This window comes from Macrotis lagotis, chromosome 1 (assembly GCF_037893015.1).
Source record: "Macrotis lagotis isolate mMagLag1 chromosome 1, bilby.v1.9.chrom.fasta, whole genome shotgun sequence".
NCBI lineage: Eukaryota > Metazoa > Chordata > Mammalia > Peramelemorphia > Peramelidae > Macrotis > Macrotis lagotis.
The window spans coordinates 346,432,990-346,451,726 of NC_133658.1; the positions used below are offsets into that span (position 1 = coordinate 346,432,990).

General features: G+C 39.7%; 1 protein-coding gene across 2 annotated transcripts in view; it reads left to right on the top strand.

Moving 5' to 3' along the window:
- Positions 1–18,737, top strand: part of KIAA1755 (KIAA1755 ortholog) — an 81,518-nt gene that overhangs the window by 41,489 nt on the left and 21,292 nt on the right. For both annotated transcript variants that reach the window (XM_074211906.1, XM_074211907.1), the window contains exons 6-9: positions 6,000–6,093; positions 8,991–9,077; positions 14,324–14,440; positions 18,433–18,531. In XM_074211906.1, coding sequence (XP_074068007.1) covers positions 6,000–6,093; positions 8,991–9,077; positions 14,324–14,440; positions 18,433–18,531 — 397 coding nt within the window. The remainder of the gene's footprint in view (positions 1–5,999; positions 6,094–8,990; positions 9,078–14,323; positions 14,441–18,432; positions 18,532–18,737) is intronic.

The window sequence follows — 18,737 nt, forward strand, 5'->3', positions numbered from 1 at the left end:
CAGCTGGTGATACAGACACAGGAAAGCAGGCTCTAGCCACCAGAAAGGGGTTCAGGCTAGGATGGAGCAGAAGCAGCTCCCCTCTCAAGGATGGATATTTGCTTCCACCCTTCCCCAGGGCTGCTCGAGATCAGCATTTGATCCCCAAATGCTTGAAAAGTTTGAGAACTTTGCAAACAGAAATACTTTGTCTAGGTCACATGTTGATTGGTTCTTGTCCTTTGTTGTCAAAGAAGACCAAACTGACATCACTATGAGTGTCCAACAGTGGCTAATTGATCTCGGAATCCTCTAGCATAGATTGAGCACAAATAGTCCATGGTAATCTAAACTTACAAATGTCTTGTTTCCTTTGATCTACTTCAATTTTGCCTTCCTCATAGAACACAGCACTCTTGCTGATGAGGGCATGCCATGCTGGGCAGTCCTGTGCCAGTTGCTCCCATGTTGTACAATCAATTCCAAAGTTCTTCAATGTGACCTTCAGGGTGTCTTGGTGTCACTTCTTCTGACCCCTTTGTGAGTGCTTTTGCCCTGTGTGAGTTCTCCATAAAATAGGGTTTTTTTGCAAGAGTACATCTGACATTCTAACGTGTTCAGCCCATCATAGTTGTAGTCTTCTGCAGTGATGTTGGAAAGCTGGGCAGTTTAGCTAAAAAAAAGCACCTCAGTGTCTGGTATCTTCTGTCAGGGGATCTTCAGAATTTTCCTAAGACAATTTAAATGGAAATGATTCAGTTTTCTGACATGGCACTGGTAGACTGTCCAGGTTTCACAAGGCATATAGCAATGAGGTCAGCACAACTGCTCTGTAGACCTTCAGTTTGGTAGTCAGTCTAATAATTCTTCTCTCACATACTTCTTTTGGAGCCTCCCAAATTCTAAACTAGTTCTGGCAATGTGAAGTTCAACCTCATTGTTGGTGTGTGCCTCCTTGGAAAGGATACTGCCAAGATAAGTGAACTTGTCCACAGTACTCAAAATTCAAAACATATGGATGGTGATGCTGGCTGATGGAGCACCTGTGTTTTCTTGGTGTTAATTGTTAGACCAAAATTAGCACAAGCAGCAGAGAATCAATCCACATTTTGTTGCATCTCAGGTCCAGAGGCTGCAATGGGTACATAATCATCTACAAACAGAAGATCATGCACCAACATTCCCTCCACTTTGGTCTTGGCTTGTAGTCTTTTCAAGTTGAAGAATTTGCCATCAGTGCAGTAGCTGACCTTGAGGCCATATTCATCCTCAGTGAAGGCATTTGACAACATGGCTGAAAACATCATGCTAAAAAGCATGGGAACAAGGACACATCCTTGTTTTACTCCATTGATGACTGGGAAATCTTGAGAGCATCATTCCACTATCCAGAACCCAGGCTTTCATGCTATCATGAAATTTTTGTACAATGCTGATAAACTTCTCCAGGCAACCAAATTTTGACATAATTTTATATAAACCCTCATGAATGATGGTGTCAAAGGCCTTGGTTAGATCTATAAATGTTGTTTACAGACCTCTGTTCTGTTCCTGGCATTTTTCCTGGAGTTGTCAGGCAGCAAACACCATATCAACTGTTCCTCTACCCTTTCTGAAACCACACTGACTCTCAGGGAGGTGATCATCTTCCAGGTGAAGGATCAATCAATTGAGAAGGACTCTGGCAAGAATCTTACCAACAATGTCTAAAAGAAAGATACTCCTGTGTTTGTCACAGGACAATCTATTCCCTATCCCTTTAGATGAACAATGGAGGCATCCTTGAATTCCTGGGGAATAACCTCTTCATGCCATATAACCTGGAAAATTTCAGTCAATTTTTGGATGAGCAATGGACCCCCCTATCTTGTAGATCGCAGTTGGAATAGAATCAGCACCAGGTGCTTTGCTACTGGAAAGGAGTTTTATGACATTCAAAACCTCTTCTTCAGTTGGAACTTCACCTAGGGATTGATTGACTTCCATTTGAAGTAAATGGTAAATGGCTTCTGCATTGATTGATGATGGTCTGTTAAGAACACTATGGAATGTTCATCCCATCTCTCTAGGATAATGTCCCTATCATTAACCAATGTTGATCCATCAATACTGAGTAGCTGAGATGCACCATATGTCTTTGGTCCATAAACAGCCTTTAGAGCATCATAAAATCATTTTGGTTTGTTACTTTCTGCATAAAATTAAATTTCATCTGCCTACTCACTGAGCCAAGAGTCATGCATTTCTAAGTTTTGCTTGTACTTTACTTTTTCTGGAATTAAATGCTGCCTTCTTAGAAATGGATGAACTATCCTGCTGGTAAACCCTGTAGAGTTCTCATTTTTCATTTAGTAGCTTCTGTATTTCCCCATCATTGTCATCAAACCAATTTTGGTGTTTGTAAGTGTTCTGACCCAGATGAGTAAATGCAGTGCTATATACCAGACCTCAGAAAGCTGCCCATTCTTTCTCTGATCTACTGTTGCCAACTGTGTTTTCACTCCAAGTTAGCAACAAATTGTTTCTGCCCAAAGAGACACTCTAATTTCTTGACATTAATTCTTCTAGTATTCATTTTGCCTTGAGGCTGCTGCTTTGGTTGGATGTGAATATTTAGCTTAGAAAGGATGAGTCTATGATCAGTCCAGCACTCAGCAACACATACTGCCTGTCACTCTCACATCCTGTTTATCTCTTCTCCTTACAATCACATAGTCTAATAGATGCCAATGTTTTCTATGGGGGTGCATCCAGGAAGTTTTATTGTGTTTAGGTAAACAGAAGACAGTGTTTGTGATGAGAAGGTCATGAGATGCACAAGTCTTCAGTAAAAAATGACCATTGCTATTGTTCTTTCCAACTCCATTCCTCCCAAGGACTCCCTGCCACAAGTCTGGTAATCTGAGCCTACTCTAGCATTAAAGTTACCCGGAATTATAAGCTTGGCCTCTTTTGTTACATGGATGATAAGAGTCTCCGGGTCTTCATAAATTTTTTCTTTAACTTTATCTGTGTTTGTCATAGTGGAAGCATAAACACTGATGATGGAAGGATGGCATTTTCCTGGAAATGGCAATCTCATTGTCATGAGCCTGTCTTTCACTCCTTTTGCTAGGCATTCAAGAACACTGACTAGATTAGTTTTGATTTCAAAACCTACCCCAACTTCACAGTGTTCCCTTTCGCTGTAGCCATTCCAGAAAAAACATGTATCGAACTCCAACTTCAGAAAGCTGGCCTTAATTTGCCAGCCTTGTTTCACTCAGGGCTTCTATTTGGATACCATACCTGCTGAGTTTTCTTGAAACAAGGGCTGTTTGGCTTTCAGGTCTATTGGATCTTGTGTTGTATATGAGTGTGTGCACTTTCCATACAGCGAAGGTTAGTGGAATCTTTTTTTGAAGAAGTTTTTGTAGATTTTTGTGTCTCAACCACACTGTGGGATCCCAGATGCCTGGGTTGGATAAGCAGACAATTTTTAGGGCACCTTTTTCTAGCCCCACTTCACTCTTTCTTCCAAAGTCACCATGATCCGGCATAGCAAGACAGATTCAAGACAACTGGTGATGACTCTAGATGCAGTGGATAACCTTGACATCTTCAATATCTAACCAAGTTCTAAGCACTCCACAGCACCTGCTTCAGTTGACTTCATTGAAATGGATTGATCTCTTCCATCCATTCCACCTGTGGAAGACTTCACATGCTTAGGGTAGACAACCCCACTACTCACCAAAGAGCTTGAAACTCCCTCAGTTACCTTCAACCTGGTTTAGCTGGCCCGTTGAAATGATTTACCAGGATGTGGTCACCATGCACGCTACAGATTCTTGAGCCACAGATGAAATTTAGGTGACTCAGGTGGACATTGAAGGTAGAAATCAGACCTGAAGAGGGCTTGGCAGCCCTCACACCAAGGTACTAGTCTCCATCAAACTCACCCTACACCCCAAGACCACATGTACCTGTATACCATATGTCGGTGTATGTGTGTATATGTATGGGTGCCTACCAGTAACTGCTTGCTTTTGTGTTTGTCTGTACGTCTCTGCAGGTATAGGTCAGTGTGTGTGTGTCTGTGGGTATATATGTGCAACTTGCTTACTATGTTTGTGTCTCTGAATATAAACTTTTCGAAAGTAAAGTGTCTATTGTATCTGCCTCTGGCTCTCCCAGTGACCGAATTAGTGAGTACTGAATTAAATTGGATTCAATTGTACATGCAAGCCTGTGCAGACTTGTTAACTATCTGTTGAGATCTGTATGTCAATGAGCACAAGTATGTTCTTATGTGCATGTTTCTGAAGATTTAGCTTTGGGTGTATGTGTGCATGTGTGTGCATGTGCACATGTTTCTGGGTAAATGTGTGTGCTTGTGTGTACTCATATTTCTGCGTAAAATGCAGTAATGAGATTTTTCTCTTCAATGAAGTATTCCTTGGCATCTGGTTCTATTTACTATGGTGTGAACTGGTCTAGTTTTCTTTTTGGGTCTCATTAGAAGTGATTTTAGAGAACTTGAGTCACATATCCAGACAATTAAGGACAAGTTTCCTTCCAAGAAAAGGGAGTAACCAATTACTTCACAGACCCTTCTCCAAAGGCAAAACTAGGCAATGCACAGCTCCAAAAGCAACAGCTGTTGATTGCCTACCCATCAGCCTAAAGACCTCATGGAAGATCTAAAAAAAGATGGGAATGTCTCCCCAGAACCTTCTAGGATCAGATAGAGAAGATCAGGTCACTGGGTAGAAGTACCCAGGGTCCTTACTACTGCTATTGCCTCTACCTAACTGGTAGGTGCCCAAAAGGCACATTTCAGGAATGTAAAAGGAGTATTTCCTCCTCAAGCAGCCTATTGATTAGGTCAGGTAGTCATTTGCAAAATGAGTGAATTACAGTGTCAAAACTGAAAGAGATCTTAGAATATAAAATATAGAATGTCATAGCCAGAATAGATCTTAGGATATAGAATATAGAACATAGAAAATAACATGTAGACTATTATGGAAATGTATTGCATGACTACATATTTATAGCTTATATCAAATTGCTTTCTCATTTGGGGAAAAGGGGTGAGGTGATGATGTGAGGAAGAGAAAGAATTTGGAAATCAAAGTTTTAAAATCTGTTAAAAATTGTTTTTACATGTAATTTGGGGAAAATAAAATTCCAGATAAAATATATTTATGAGAAAAAAATAACTTGTAATATACCAAGGCTAAAAAAGACCTCAGAAAAAGGGTTCTTAACCTTATCATGGACCCTTTGGCAATCTGGTGAAATTTACTGATCTCTTCTCAGAACAATTTTTTAAATGCATAAAATAGAATACATAGGATTGCGAAGGAAATGAATTACATTGAAATGAAGTTGCTGAGTTATTTTTTTAAGTTCACAGAACTCAAGTTAAGAACTCCTACCTTAGACAATAGAACATGAAATGTTAGAGCTAGAAGGAATTATAGACATTCTCTTATATAATCCAAGTTTCATTTTTTTTAAAGAAGGAAACTAGAGTCCAGAGAGAAGAGGGGTTTATCCAAGGGCATATAGTCAGTGAATGATCAAATAAAGACCAGAACCCTCATCTGTTACCTCTCAGTCTACTGTATTTTTCACTATACCACACTGTGGAAGGAAGGAAAGAAGGAAGGAAGGAAGGAAGGAAGGAAGGAAGGAAGGAAGGAAGGAAGGAAGGAAGGAAGGAAGGAAGGAAGGAAGGAAGGAATTTTGATAGTTTTATTTGGGGATCCAAAATATTTCATCAGACCTTCATCCCCCTATAACACCAGGTCAATGAATCATTGATCTCTAGAACCATCCCATCCTATGTGGAACAGGATCCAGAAATTTTACCTCCTTCATCCACCAGCAGAGGTAATTAAGAGGAAGAAGTAATGAAGAGACATTTCTTCCTTTTGATGAGAGTGTCTCTCTCACTATACTCATCTGTTTTTCTCTCCCTGCCCCCTCCCCATGTTATGTAAATGTGATTTACAATTTGATTTCTAACTCAGACAAGAAACCAAGACCACAGGACTGACTGTTGTGATTGATGCCAGAAAACAGCCTCCAACTCCTAGCCTGGTCAATGCCCTGAGAACAACCCAGGTAAGTGGATTGAATACTAAGCTTCACTTAATAATATGAAACTTGATTGGGATAAATATACAATCCTATACATGGATTCAAAAAATCAACTGAAAGTACAGTAATGAGAAGACAGACAATAGTTATGAAAAAGATCTGGGGGTGGACTGCAAGATGAATGTGAGTCAACAATGTGATAGAGCAACCAGAAAGTTAATTGGCTCTTTACAATACATTTAAGAAAGGCATGGTGTACAGATTGGGGAAATGTATAGATCCAATGTACTTTACCTCAAATTTATGTCAAATTGAGGAAAACTTAAAGGATGTGAATATTTTTAGATCTCAGTAAGAGAAAATTTAAAGGCATCATGATTGTTGTCTTCAAGTATTTGGAGGATTGTAATGAAAAAGAGGGAATAGACTTGTTCTGCATGATATCAGAAGATAGAACTAGGTGCAAAGGAACAAAGTTATCAGGAGACAGATTTTTAGCTGATAGGAAAAAAAAATTTCCTAATCAAAGCTGATCAAAAGTGGAATAGGCATTGTTAGGTTATCTTCCAATTCAATAGAGGGCAACTTATCAGGAATGTTGCAGAAGGGATTCATGCTTAAGGCAGGGATTGGACAAGATGCTTGCTGTGGTCCCTTCCATCTCTAAGATCCTCTATGAGACAATCAGGAGGGCAACACTTAACCAATACTCGTATACCCCCAACTGCCATCTTGCCCCTTCTCTGACAACCTTTCCTGCTCTCTCTCCATCAATCAGCAAATCTATATGAAGCACCCTCTAGACATAAACATAGAATCAAAGAACTGAGGAATCTTGGACTAGTCAGTCCTACCCCCTCATTTTAAAAGAGGAGGAAACTGAGGCTCAGAGAGAAGGAACTTACCCAAGTTCAAAGAAAAATCCAAAACTAGAATTTATATATTCATGTTCCCTGCCACATGGTTCTGCATTCAGTTCCCATAGTGAAAAGAAATTGCTTTTGTTGCATTATAAAATTAAGTACTTCAATATTTTATAAGATAGGATCTCTATCAGCTAGGTGACTCTGTGAATGAAAAACCAAGTCTGTAGTCAGGAAGCCCTGAGTTCAAATGCAACCTCAGACACTTCCTAGCTATGTAACTCTGGGACAGTCACTCCACTTCTTCTCAGTCTCAGTTCCCTCACTGTAAAATGGAGATAATACCTCTCAGGGTTGTTGTGAGGATAAAATAAAAGCATATTTGCAAAGTGCTTTGCAAATCTTCAAGTGTTATAGTAATGCTAGTTAATACTATTGTCTCATCACTGTGTAGATGATGGTCTGGCCATATTCTTACACTGAGTGTCCCCTCCTTTTTGGCCATTTGGTCACTAGAGCCACAGAAGTGAAAGGAGGCTGCATAGCTCTGCAGGCTACTTTTTATTTTATCTCTATCATGGTCAATATGGCCAAAGAAATCACCATCTGATGGCCAATCTGCTGCTGCTGAGTCTCTTCCCCAGCCTCTCTGGTTCTCAAACAGCAGGCACAATTTGTCCCTAGTCCTAGATAAGAGCCACAGAATCTGAAAGTTATAGAGGCAACCGTATCCAAAAGGAACTCCACAATGGCCTACTTAACCAGTGGTCTCCTTGATTCTGCTTAGAGACCTCCAAACAAGGAGAATTCATTTTGCTTTTGGAAGCTCAGTTTGTTAGAAAGTTTTCCTGACCTCAAGTCTAAACTTAACTCTTTGAAATGTCTATTATTGCTCCTAATTCTGACCTTGAAACAAACAGAACAAGTCCATATGCCAGCCCTTTATATACTTGAACAAAGTTATTGTGTCCCCATGGATTCTTATCTTGTCCAAGCTAAATGTCCCCAGAGCCTTCAAAAACTCCTAAAATGGTATAGACTTAAGGGCTTCTCAATATCCTAAACTTTATCCAATTTTTCCATGTCTTTCCCAAATGATGCCCAGGTCTGAGTACAAACAGTATTCCAGATGATATTTCAAGAGAAAAGTCAGAACTAGTATAAATAAATAAACAAATAAATAAATAAATAAACAAATGAATGAATGAATAGATAGATAGATAGATAGATAGATAGATAGATAGATAGATAGATAGATAGACAGACAGATAGATAAATGAAATAGCTAAATAATGTCTAGGTCCGGAGTTAGGGAGACTCCTTTTAATGAATTCAAATCCAGCCTTTGACTCTTAGGGGCAAAATGTGACAAGTCACTTAATCTAATCTTTAGCCTCAGTTACCTCATGCATAAAATGAGCTGGAGAAAGAAATGACACACCATTCTAATATTTTTGCCAAGAAAACCCCAAATGAGCTAATGAAGAGTCAAACATAATTGAAGAATGACTCAACAGGGCAGCTGGGTGGCACAGTGGATAGAACACCGGCCCTGAAGTCAGGAGGACCTGAGTTCAAATCTGAATTCAGACACTTAATAATTGCCTAGCTGTGTGGCCTTGGGCAAGCCACTTAACTCCATTTGCCTTGCAAAAAAACTAAAAAAAATGCCCAAAACACCATCTGACTTTTACCTTACCAAGTGTGAAATATAGGTATGGATAAGACTGAATTGGAGATGACCGAGGAAGAAAACAAAGAATTCCCCATCAGTTGTCCAGATGTACAAAGGCTTGGGAAATGCTGATCTAGATTGGATTGCCTTGAAATCTCAATAGAGCAACATATGCATGTCCTTTTCTAGCTCAACTTAATGATGTAATGAATATTTTTTGGTTCTTAGAACATGGGGGACAAATATCAGTCCATTTCGCAATGTCCTCAGTCTCTGGGGTGCCTTTTTTCCCCTGTGACCCAGCAAAAGCATCTATGAAAGAGCATGTGTAAGCCAAGGTGGGAAAAGTGAAAAGGTTGAATCTGAAACTCTGTCTCCTTTAGGCTCTGGTCCCAGCCTCCATTCATAGTTTGCTACTTCTTGGGGAGAAGGAAGCTGCTACCCAGCTGGAGAAGGTACCAGGCATCCAGGTAAGAAGAAGAAGCATAAAAATTGTTCAAAGTAAGTGAAGGGGGAATTGGGAAGAAAAGAGGGTTGGAACACAGGCTCTCTCTCTCCTTGGTCCAGAGAAGAAAAGGCATTTTGGTGAGGTCACTGCTCCTTGCTTATAGTCACAGTGAGGAAGAGTGTAGGAATAAACAGTCAGGCACAGTCCCTTCTGTTTATTCTGTATCACTCTGGTTGCAGAGAGAGAGGCTAGCGGAAAAACATCCAGTTTGTCTGTGTTTCCCTGAATGTCTGTAGAATATAAGTCTGCATGTGAATCTGTGGTTACATTCTGTGCTGCTGCATGGTTGGGACTCAGAGTCTATGTCAGAGAGAAGTCTAGTCAAATTGACATTCCCCACCTGGCCTTCATTTCCCAGTCCCTAAAATAAGATACCTAGTAACAAGCAAGAAAATGTGATGGTAGGGTTTAGGGGATAAAAAGGAGGAATTGAAATCAATCTATTTCCCCCTTTCTATATTCTCTCTGCCCTTCTCCAAACTTGTCCAGTTCAGTCACTCTATAGAAACTGAGGAGAAAAGCAGTAGGGAGTGAAACAGGATTTGGGTAAAGATAGGGGTAAGAAATCCAAGAATAGTTATCCTTCACTTTAAAAAGGTGAAATGAAACATATTTCAAGAAATGTGTTTATTAAGTAACACCTGTGTGCTCAACCCTGGGTTCAATTATACTGGAGTGGTAAAGGCAAGAAGAGGGAGGAAGGTGAGAATACAGAAGATATGGTCATCACCCTGAGAGAGGTCACAGTTGAACTGATCAGACAAAAATAGTGCACACAAGATAAATAGATGAAAACATAATATGATGAATGGTTAAGTGCCAGAATGATTGGTATACTTCACATTACTGTGGCAACTAAAGGCCTTACAAAAAGATTTCTATATGACCCTGTAAGACAGACTGTTAATCAATCAATAAGTAAATATTTCTGAAGTGCCTAACTTGCTAAACCCTGGGAATGTAAAAAGAAACAAAAGACATTCCCTGCCCTCAAGGAGCTTACATTCTAATGGAGACAACAGTACATAAAGGGAAGATGAAGAGGGGTGGCAAAAGAATGAAGAAGGTACCCAACCACAAGCACAATGGAGTCTAGATGATGATGGTGGGAAATGAAGATATGGCTGCCCTGGATACCCTCCTTAAATGGAGGTTCTAGAAGCTCCTTCTAGTCTCCAAACAAAGGAAGGCACCCCAGGAACAGAGAGCACTTATGAGGTGTGGATTCTAGGGCTACAATGATGTCCAGGCTGAGGACCTTTCAGACTTAGGCAGAGCACCAACAGCCCCTACCCAGGATTGCACTAACTCTAGTACCCATCCCTCAGTTCTGCTTTCCCTGACCATTTGACCTTCTCATGTTGGATGTTGCATGTTGCATGCCTAACCCACTTCATCACTGAACTGACCTACTTGACTTCACACAATTCAAAGTTATCATTATTCATCTAATCTAATCTATAATCAAACTGGGTACAAGATCCCTTCTACTGCATCCTTGACAAGAGATCATCTTCCTCTACTTAGACATCCTTGGGCAATTGGGGAGTACACTACTTCCCCAATACTTTTGCACTGTTTTAATTGTTAGGAAGTGATGTCTTCCATTGTGCAAAAACCTAGTTCTATTGATGCCAAATGCTCCTCCATCTCTGTCCTCCAGCTTCTCTATAGTTGCCCTTCAACTACTTAAAGTCCACGATCAGCACCTCTGAGTCTTTTCACCTCCAGTCTAAACAACCTTGGCTCTTTTGACTGGTCCTGACATGACTTGGCCTCTGGGCCACTGACCATGCTCATCACCCTCCTCTCTTCATTCACCTCCATTCTGTCAATGGCTCTCTTGTAACCTAACTCCCCAAACTGAACGTAATGCTCCAGTTTGGCCAGCAGAGGACAGTAGAACTCTTCTCATTTTCCTTGTTTGGTTACTGATACCACTACTCTAGAAAAGGAAATGGTAAACCAGTCCAGTATCTTTGTCAAGATGAACAGTTGGTCCATGGGATCACAAAGGGTCATGCATGATTACACAACTCAACAACAATAACATCCAGCTATTATGATCACAGAATCATAGAAATGAAAGCAGAATGGACCCCAGAGACCATCTAGAACAACTCCCTTATTTTAATGAAGTAATTGCAGTCCAATCCCATTGTCCTCACCCTGACCCCATTCCTCCAAGATAACAGCTACAAATTAGGGGATTCTTTCTCATACATTCATTCTATGAAATACAGTGTATGGAATGCTGGACTTTGAGAAAAATCTGGATTTAAAACCTACCACAGACATATCAAGTCACTTATCCTCTCAACCTCAGTTTTCTTATTTAGAAAATGGGTATAATAATATGTATTTTGCAGCGCTGTTGTGAAAATTACATGTGAGAGTTTTCAAAATGTTGATTATTAAGCAAACGTTTCCTGAGTTCCTATTCAGAGCAAGATCAGCATGTGTGCTATATCAAAATGAGAGACTCGGAAATGAATAAAATAGGATCTCTATATTGATAGTATCAGAATATGGAAGGGAAGATGTGGCAATGAACCCAGTTCTTCCTGAAATGAAGGAGTCAGGGAATCCAGGTTCAAATCCCAGCTCTGCTACTTATTATCTGTATAAAATTGATTAAATCTCTTAATCATTGTCAGACTCAGTTCCTCATCTGTAAAATGAGGGGTTGGGGCTAGAGGGAGGCTGCGATCTCTCCCAACTCTGAATCTATGGTCCTGGACAAGGATGGTCCTCTCAGCCTCAAAGCTGCCTTTACGGTTGTGCTTTTGTTTCTCAAGGCGTCAGTTAATGTACTGCAGCCGCCGGGGTAACTCAATGTTTCCAAAAGAACAAGTCCCTTGTATTTATTTCATTCCCCTGGTATGTTATGGCAGCCACTCAGAGCCGGGCTGTGTATGCATAGTGTTCTTATAATGTGGCTCCCTCTAATTACCACCATATACCACTGTAATGAGTGCACACGCTCACGTTTCTACTCTGCTCAGGAAAATGATTTAAAATGTTGCTATCTTTCTCAGGGGTTAGTAAACGTGCCGCAGCAGGCAAATTGTTACTTAGGGGACAGGCACATTAAAACACAGAAACAACTCCCTTCCTGGCCTCTATTTGCAATTGTTCTAGGCTCCCACCTCAGATCAAAACAGTCCATGGATTTATTTTTCCTACAAGCCTGCAGCATTCCTCTCTTAGTCCCCAGGAACAAAAGCTCCTTTTCATCAGCTATGTCTTAGTAGGTGTCCCTTTTCTATAGCAAGATGATAGCAGAGGATGGCAACCCATAACAGGCAGACTGATTACAAAGAGACCATGGGCTGGTTGTATCTGCTAGACCCTCACTTGTGAGAGTCACTGCTTTATTATACCCCAACCCTCAACCTCCATCCTAACCCTCACATGTCCAGGTCCATGGTTTTTCTCACAGATTTAGAGAAGAAATTCTGTTCTTTTCAGATGTCAAAGCTGAAAGATCCCTTAGAACATAAAATGTCAGAGCTAAACTGGATTTTACAATATAGAACACAAAATGTTGAAACAAAGTGATTTTGGAGACTAGAATAAATAAAAAATAATAAATAATTAATGAATGAATACAAATTATATATATATATGTGTGTGTGTGTACACATATATATGTGTGTATAAAGAGCTATATAGAGATGGAAATAGAGATGGATAGATAAGATAGAGATTATATAGCAAAAAAAGTATCACAGTTGGGTTTTCTGACTTTAGAATTCATAGATTAAGAGCAAGAAGAGATTTGGAGACCATAGCATCTAACTCCTCATTTTACAGCAAGGAAATTGAGGCCCACAGTACTGAAGTGACTTGGCAGGGGTCCCAAAGATAATAAGCATCAGAATCAGGAGCTGAACCCAGTTCCTCTGACTTCAGAGTCAGTCTTCTTATACTATATTATGCTGCCTCTCAAATGCAGTGTCCTTTTTACTACCAAAGTAAATAACTATAAAATGCCTGGCACATAGTAATCACCATATAAAGTTAATTATTATTATTATTATTATTATTATTATTATTATTATTATCATTATCATTATAGCACTCCTAGGAAAGCTATGAGTTGGACCTCATTCAGTGTTAACACATCTCCCATCAATGGTTGGTCAGCCACCCTTTTCTACATTCCTTATAAAGCAGGGATTCTTAACCCAGCATCCATGAATTTTTTTTAAATATATTTTGAAACCTGTATTTTATGTAACTGGTTTCTTTTGTCATACTAAATATTATATGCACTAAATGCCTTATTTTGCCCAAGGGGTTTATGACATATAAAAGATCTAGAACCCCTTCTATAAAGCATCATAGCTGTGGAATAGTCCTAAAAGAAAAGATTTGGAACCCTTGCCTTGTCACTTTTTGAAGACTGCCATCCTCTCTTCAAATAAACACACCAGTTTGTAAATGTATTTCTTTGTAACTAGTAAATGGAAAGGATATAAAACAAAAAAGAGTCATCCCCAAATGGAATCAGTCAATAGAAAGTAATGCATTTTCCCATCAGTCAGTCAATCAACAAACATGAGGTTTTTAGCAAAATCATATGTCAGTTTGATGGGGATGTATGCTATGGACACAATTCATGCTAGAGATTGAACCAGATTTCAGAGAATCCCTTCCAAACCTGAGATTCTATAAATCTATGGTTCCAGGAAACTAGAGTCATTTGTTGAATAGTTCTGGATCTAGATGTTTTTTAAAAGACTATGACTGAGGCAGTGTGGTACAAGGGAATGAGAAGTGGATTTGCTGTCACAGGACCTGGTTTTGAATTCTAGCTCTGATACTTGCTACCTGTGTTATTGTTGTTGTTACTAGCTGTGTAATCTCAGTTAATTCAATTCAACAGTTATTTTGGGAATTTGCTTACTCTCCCCAAGTCTTCACTTTCTCTTTTATATAATGAGTGGTTAGATAAAAAGGACTTCAAGGTCTTCTCCAACTTTAAATCCAGTGATCAAATACCCAGGGGGAGGAAGAAAACTGGGTGGGAGTGGGGTTGTAGAGGTGGGGAGAGGAAAGGAGGGCAGTTTTGGAGAAGTAAGCACTTCATTCAAAGTGAAAGACAGGTTTAGACCAAGCCTAGAGAGGTAGATTATGAAGGTATTTCAATGCTTGTGTTTGCTCTTCATGTCTAATATATCATTTCATTTTTCCTTCACCCAGGTGGAGGTGCTGACATCTCTTAAGGCCCTTAGTCGCCATGTGGACCAGAGCCAACTGACCCCAGACCTAGAAGGCTCCTTCCCATACTGCCACAGTCAGTGGGTTCAGTTCTTCCAGGTGTTTACAATCATGACCTTTAGTCTTTCCCCCATTTTGTCTTCTTACTAAAAAGAGCTGATCTCTTCTACCTAAAGAGAAGAATGCTCTAGGAAGCTTGCTTTCACTATTTATTTCAGGCTCTATGTGGAATATTGAAAAGAAAACATGCAGAAGACAAAGATACGATCTCTGCCTTCAATTCAATTGAATATTTAATCAAGCATCTACTGTGAAAAGGGTTCTATGTCAGGGTACAAAAATTTCCCTGCCTTGCACAATCTAACAGGGGAATGTGACAGCAACACAGAGCTCCAAAGAGAAATCCAGAAAAATAGCTCATGGGAAAATGTGATGAGAAAGAAACTTTCATTTGAAGGATGGGGAAGAATAGGGAACAGTTGCATGGAGGAGGTGGTACCTGGCTGGACCTTGAAGAAGAAAAGGATTTAGCCAGGTATTGGGAAAGAGTCTGTATCCTAGACACAGAGGTTGTCCCATGCAAATGAGCAGAGGTGGGAGAAGGTTATTCATCCAATACAGTAAGAAATTAGAGTACCTTAAGGGGTAGCAGGAAATACCTAGAAAGATGGGTAAGAAGAAGATTGAGGAAGGTTTAAGTGGTAAGGGTAAGATTTTTGTGTTTCACCTTAGGAGCAATAGAGATTTCTTGAGCAGCTATAACATCTTCATATCTATGCCTTATCAGGATTATTTTGTCAGTTTGAAGTTTAGGGAACCTAAGATATGTCCATGAATATGTTATAAGTGGGGTGTGAAGTTATAATAGATGTGTTAAAAACATAGAACTGTGAGAAAACAGAAAGGGAGGAATTGTTTTTAGCTGGGTAGACTTCCAGGAGGTCTGGAAGAGCCAGAGGAAATGATCAGGCAGAGCTGGAGGGATATGAGAGAGGAAAAAAATAGCATGACCAAAGGCATAGGAGCAGAAAATGGAGGGGTTCAAGAAACACTGAATATCCCCGTTTGGCACTAGTATAAAGAGGAAACATGGGAAAGAAGGTCATGTAGTCAAGGACTCTCAGGGGTGTGATAATAACAGGAACTTGGGGCACGGCTGCTCTCCTAGATAGCAGAAGGAAGAGGCCACTACTTGGCCTCCTGAGGGCTGGCCTAGCCCACTTTGGGGAAATCATTCCATCCTGCTTTGTGCTTTCCAGGGGAACAGCTTGACCATTAGAGAAACATGTACCCTTGCTTAGAAATCTAATGATTTAGCTATTTCCTAAGGGAAAGATGCTGACCCAGATTTAGAGCCAAAATATACTCTAGATACCAGCAAGTCCAACCCTCTCATTTTATGCGTAAAGGAACAGAGGTCCAGAGAGACACTTGTATATGTGAATTGCCTAGAGACACACAACTGGTAAGTATCTGAGATATGATTTGGACTCCAGTCCTAGCAGCATTGCCTCGAAGAACCCCCCCCCAAAAAAAAAGCTTTTAGAACCCACTCTCTTAGAGGATTATAGGATTTAGAACTGGAAGGACCTTTAGAAATGATCTCTTTTACCCTCCCTCATTAGACAGATGAGACTCAGAGACAATAAACAATCTACCCAAAGTCACCTAAACAGTAAATAATAGATATAAAACTTGGAATCAGACCCAGACTCAAATACAGTTTCTAATAGACCACATTACTGTTCTTGCCAGCCACAAGACCCGAACAATTAAGACACAGTGCCATCCCTCATAGAGTTTTTAGTATTATAGAGATAGATGAGACATGAACTCTCTTACTGGTTGAACAGTATCAGGGAAGCCAGTTAAGAGAAGGCAAAGTAGGATAGAACCAAGGCCTCCCAGAGTTAATCAAGAGATGATTTCTACTGTCTACTCAACCCTGCAGAAGTCCTGTGACTTTCTCTTTGAAAGTTTGTTTTGTCAGAATATCCCAGAGCTTACTATAAGAAAGACTCTACTACATGGTATATCCAACAAAGACTAGACTACTTTCTACGGATATTATATCATACCTCTTCAAGTACAGCTTAGCCTAGATGACCTCTGAGGTCCCTTCCAACTCAGAGAAGGGGCTGTGATTCTGTGTGATAATAAGTACACTATAATCGCTTAGGAGTCAGTTAGTGACCCACCACTAACTCTGCAAAGTTGTCTTGGGTAAGTGTCCTTCTTTCTCTGGATCACAGTTTTCTTATCTGTGAAACTGGGGTAACCATATCAGCACTATGGACCCTAAAGTGTTGTTTTTGTGGGTCGGGTGAGTTAAGGAATGGGAAAGTTCTTTGTAAACTGTGAAGTACCATAGATTGGTGTTATTCATTGAGTATTGCATAGATAAGTACTTGTTATATTGTAATGTGCAATAATACAATTTGAGAGGTAATGAGATGTAGTAGAAGGGGTCCTGGCTCTGGAATCAGTTGACCTAGATTTGAATCCTGTCTCTGCTACCTTCAGCAAATCACTAAAGCTCTCTGAGTCTATGTTCCTTCAGGTGTAAAATGAGGGGGTTGAATTAGATGATGTCTAAGATCCCTTCCAGCTCTAAATCTATTTCATACACACAAACACACACACACACACACACACACACACACACACACAGAGCAAAGGTGACAGGGTACATACATGTAGATATATGTATAAATATATATATATATATGTATGTATATGGCAAGTTGCAGAGTAGGTAGAATGGTGGACTTGAAGTAAGGAAAACTCATCTTCCTAAGTTCAAATCTGACCTAAGATACTTGCTAACTGTATGACCCTGGGGAAATACTTTACCCTGTTTGCTTCAATTGCTCATCTGTAAAATGAGCTAGAGAAGGAACAGGGTATGACTCCAGTATCTTTGCCACAAAAACCCCAAATGGGATCACAAAAAGTTGGACACAAATTGAAACAACTAAACAACATATATGTGTGCATCTAATTATATACATATATATGTATATATATATATATAAAATATCTCTGTATCTATCACATGCAATGGAGATATAGTGGAATCTTTCCCAATAAATACAAGAGTTCAACCAACAAAAATAAAGTTATGATCCTATGATCCAGTTAATCAATGTTATAATTTACCAGTAATAACTCACCCTCCAAAATCAGCACAAAAAAAAATGTATCCAGATATTGGAATCATATAGGGAAAAAAAAACCTAAATCAGTGTCCACAATACATCCTAAAATTGGGAGGCCAAGATATGGGGTATTTCCCTTATGGAGAATATGATGAAGAATTGATTATTAGATTGTAAATTCTTGAAGGTGAATATTATGTTGTTTTTCCATCTTTCTCTTCCAACTGCCTTACAAATAGGTGGCACTTAATAAATCTTTATGGAATTAAAATGAATGAGAATCACAGGATTAGAAGGGTTGAAATCTCTTGGTTGAGTAGGGTTACTCCCATTGATGAGATACCAGCTCTATGGAAATACAGAAGATTATCACAACTGAAATTGGAATAATTAGACACTGGCAGAGGGCTTTCAACTTTTTTCAAAAGATTTTTCATATCCATTATCTCTTTTTTATCCTCCAGACCACAATGTGTAAGAAAAGTGGGGCAGTAATTGGGATTGTATCTATTTTATGGGTCAATAAAGGCACAGGAATGTTGTTGAGCAACTTAGAAAGTTGGCCCCTAGAACCCAGATTTCCTGGCTCTCCAAGCACAGCTCTCTCTACATTAGCACTAAAGCCATTTTTAGGCAGCATGAAAGCTCATATAATCTCACTGATGATCAAGAGACTTCAGGAGAAACCTTTATCTGCTTACAGACAAGCTATTCTACACTCTACCTTCTCCAATCAACAGATTTATTAAGAGCTAGTTGTGACAATGTGTGATGTTTTCTGCCAAGACCCTAGGGTTACAAAGAAAGGCAAAAAAACATTCCTGACCTCATGAAGCTTACATTTTAACATAATTCCACCCTCAGCTTTATGCCTGCCTTCCTCCCTCCAAACTGAGCCCTAACTGTTATGTGCTTGGGATCTCTTTCTTCCAGAGAGTGGATCCCTTTCTCACCGAACTCCACAAAGTTTCCTCGCTGCTTCTGGATGCCATCCAAGAGTTTGAGAATGGCAAGCCCCCCAAAGGAGTACAGGTGAGCACAGGAAACTAAACTAGGGGTGCAGAGAGCAAGTCCCAGCTAGAATGGCATAATCAGATTCTGTAATACCTAATTATTTACATGGACAAAGGGCAGGCATTACTACCCTTATTTTACAGAGGAGGAAACTGAGTCCTAAAGAGGCAATCAGATATGACTTACCCAAGGACATACAACAAATCAATGACCGATCCTTTGTC